The sequence below is a fragment of the Cyprinodon variegatus genome, unplaced genomic scaffold (assembly GCF_000732505.1).
Source record: "Cyprinodon variegatus isolate N-32 unplaced genomic scaffold, C_variegatus-1.0 Scaffold76, whole genome shotgun sequence".
In the NCBI taxonomy this organism is placed as follows: Eukaryota; Metazoa; Chordata; class Actinopteri; order Cyprinodontiformes; family Cyprinodontidae; genus Cyprinodon; species Cyprinodon variegatus.
The window spans coordinates 751,612-753,151 of record NW_015150529.1 but is presented as its reverse complement, the minus strand read 5'-3'; the positions used below and the strand labels follow the sequence as shown (position 1 = coordinate 753,151).

At 32.6% G+C, this 1,540-nt stretch overlaps 1 protein-coding gene across 1 annotated transcript in view; it reads left to right on the top strand.

Annotated features, from left to right (window-relative positions):
• Window positions 1-1,282: 1,282 nt before the first annotated feature.
• The window catches only part of rfx6 (regulatory factor X6), a 26,560-nt gene continuing 26,302 nt past the window's right edge, over window positions 1,283-1,540 (top strand). The window contains exon 1 of the mRNA XM_015372816.1: window positions 1,283-1,334. Within this exon, the coding sequence (XP_015228302.1) occupies window positions 1,283-1,334 (52 nt within the window). The remainder of the gene's footprint in view (window positions 1,335-1,540) is intronic.

The window sequence follows — 1,540 nt, the reverse complement described above, 5'->3', positions numbered from 1 at the left end:
AGATAAAATGCACTTGAAATAAGACAATGCAATTGTGTTTTCTTATTTTAAGTGTAAATTCTCTTGTTCCATTGGCAAAATGTCTCTTTTACCTCCTCAATTCAAGAACAAATGCACTTATTTTAATAAAAAATGACTTAGCTAGATTTAAATTTTTTGCAGTGTGCCCCTTACCAGGACATCCTGAAGGAAAATCTCTGTGGTTCACCAGTTATGAATAGAGAAAACTACAACAGAAAATATGTTATACATGTAGGAAAAATCTCCTGTGATGCTGGAAAAAGAAAAAAGACGCAAAAAAAGAATCAGAGTTCACCCATTGACCAATGATATTTAATTAAAAATCACTTTTTCAAATGTTGGCCAAGTTGGTTGGATTATCTCTCCAACTTCATTTGAAAACACAACTGTTATTTATTTATTCAGCTTGAATTATATGTAATATTAGAAGCAAAGTAATTTGAACGTAGGAATTACATTCTTGAAGTTTTATACTGAAGAAGACTGAATGCAAAGTTAAATGATATAGTGCTTCAAAACTGTATTTGTATTTAAACTATTTCTTATCAGAATAACCTGATTAAATATTATCCCAACTTTATAATTTGGACAATTTTTAAAGGACTTTTTTTAACAGTAATTTTACACTTTATTTTGTAGAAGGGCTTATTATTTAGAACAATTACCATCCATCCATCCATTTTCTGACATGCTTATCCCTGCTGGGGTCGCGAGGGGTGCTGGTGCCTATCTCCAGCTGTCAATGGGCGAGAGGCGGCTACAACATGGGCGGTTCTAGACAGGGGCCAAAGGGGGGCCAGTGCCCCTGTAGATCAAGTCCTGGCCCCTGCACTGAAGACATAATACTCAAAGAAATTCTTATGATGCACTGGAATATACATGGTTACTGACAGGTCCTTTGGATTTATTAATTTTTTTTTTCTTTTCCAATTTTTTTTTTCTTATTTTTTTAAAAACAATAAGGTGATAGCTTCAGCGGTATTGTGATAGGATCCCAGTTTTCACTTGTTTTCAAAACAAACTTAAAAAAATGCTCTAATTTTGACAGCTTAATTAATTTATTTTTCTTGATTTGTTATTCTGATTTTATAGACAATGGTCATTTTAACTTAAATTAAGTCAAACATATGTAAAATTACTAAATTATGAAAGTTTATTGACCTAATAAGAGATAAGATTTTAATTAAACCTAATTGAAAAGAAATGTCACTTCATGCAGCTCTCTTAATATATTTTAACCCCTTGTCCTGCTTTTTATTTCATGGTTTTCTGTGCCCCCCTGGAAAACACGCTGGCCCCCTCCTGGCCCCGTGGTACATTTAGTCTAGAACCGCCACTGCACAGCAAAAAATGCCTTCTAAAAAATAAGAAAAAAATATAGTGTTTTAAATGAATAATTGCTTATTTTGAGCAAAATAATCTGCCAGTGCAGCAAGCAAATGAGACTTGGTAAGATTTCTTAAAACAGAACATAATATCCAAGTAGAAAGCATCCAAAAAAACTTAAATCAAGTAGAAA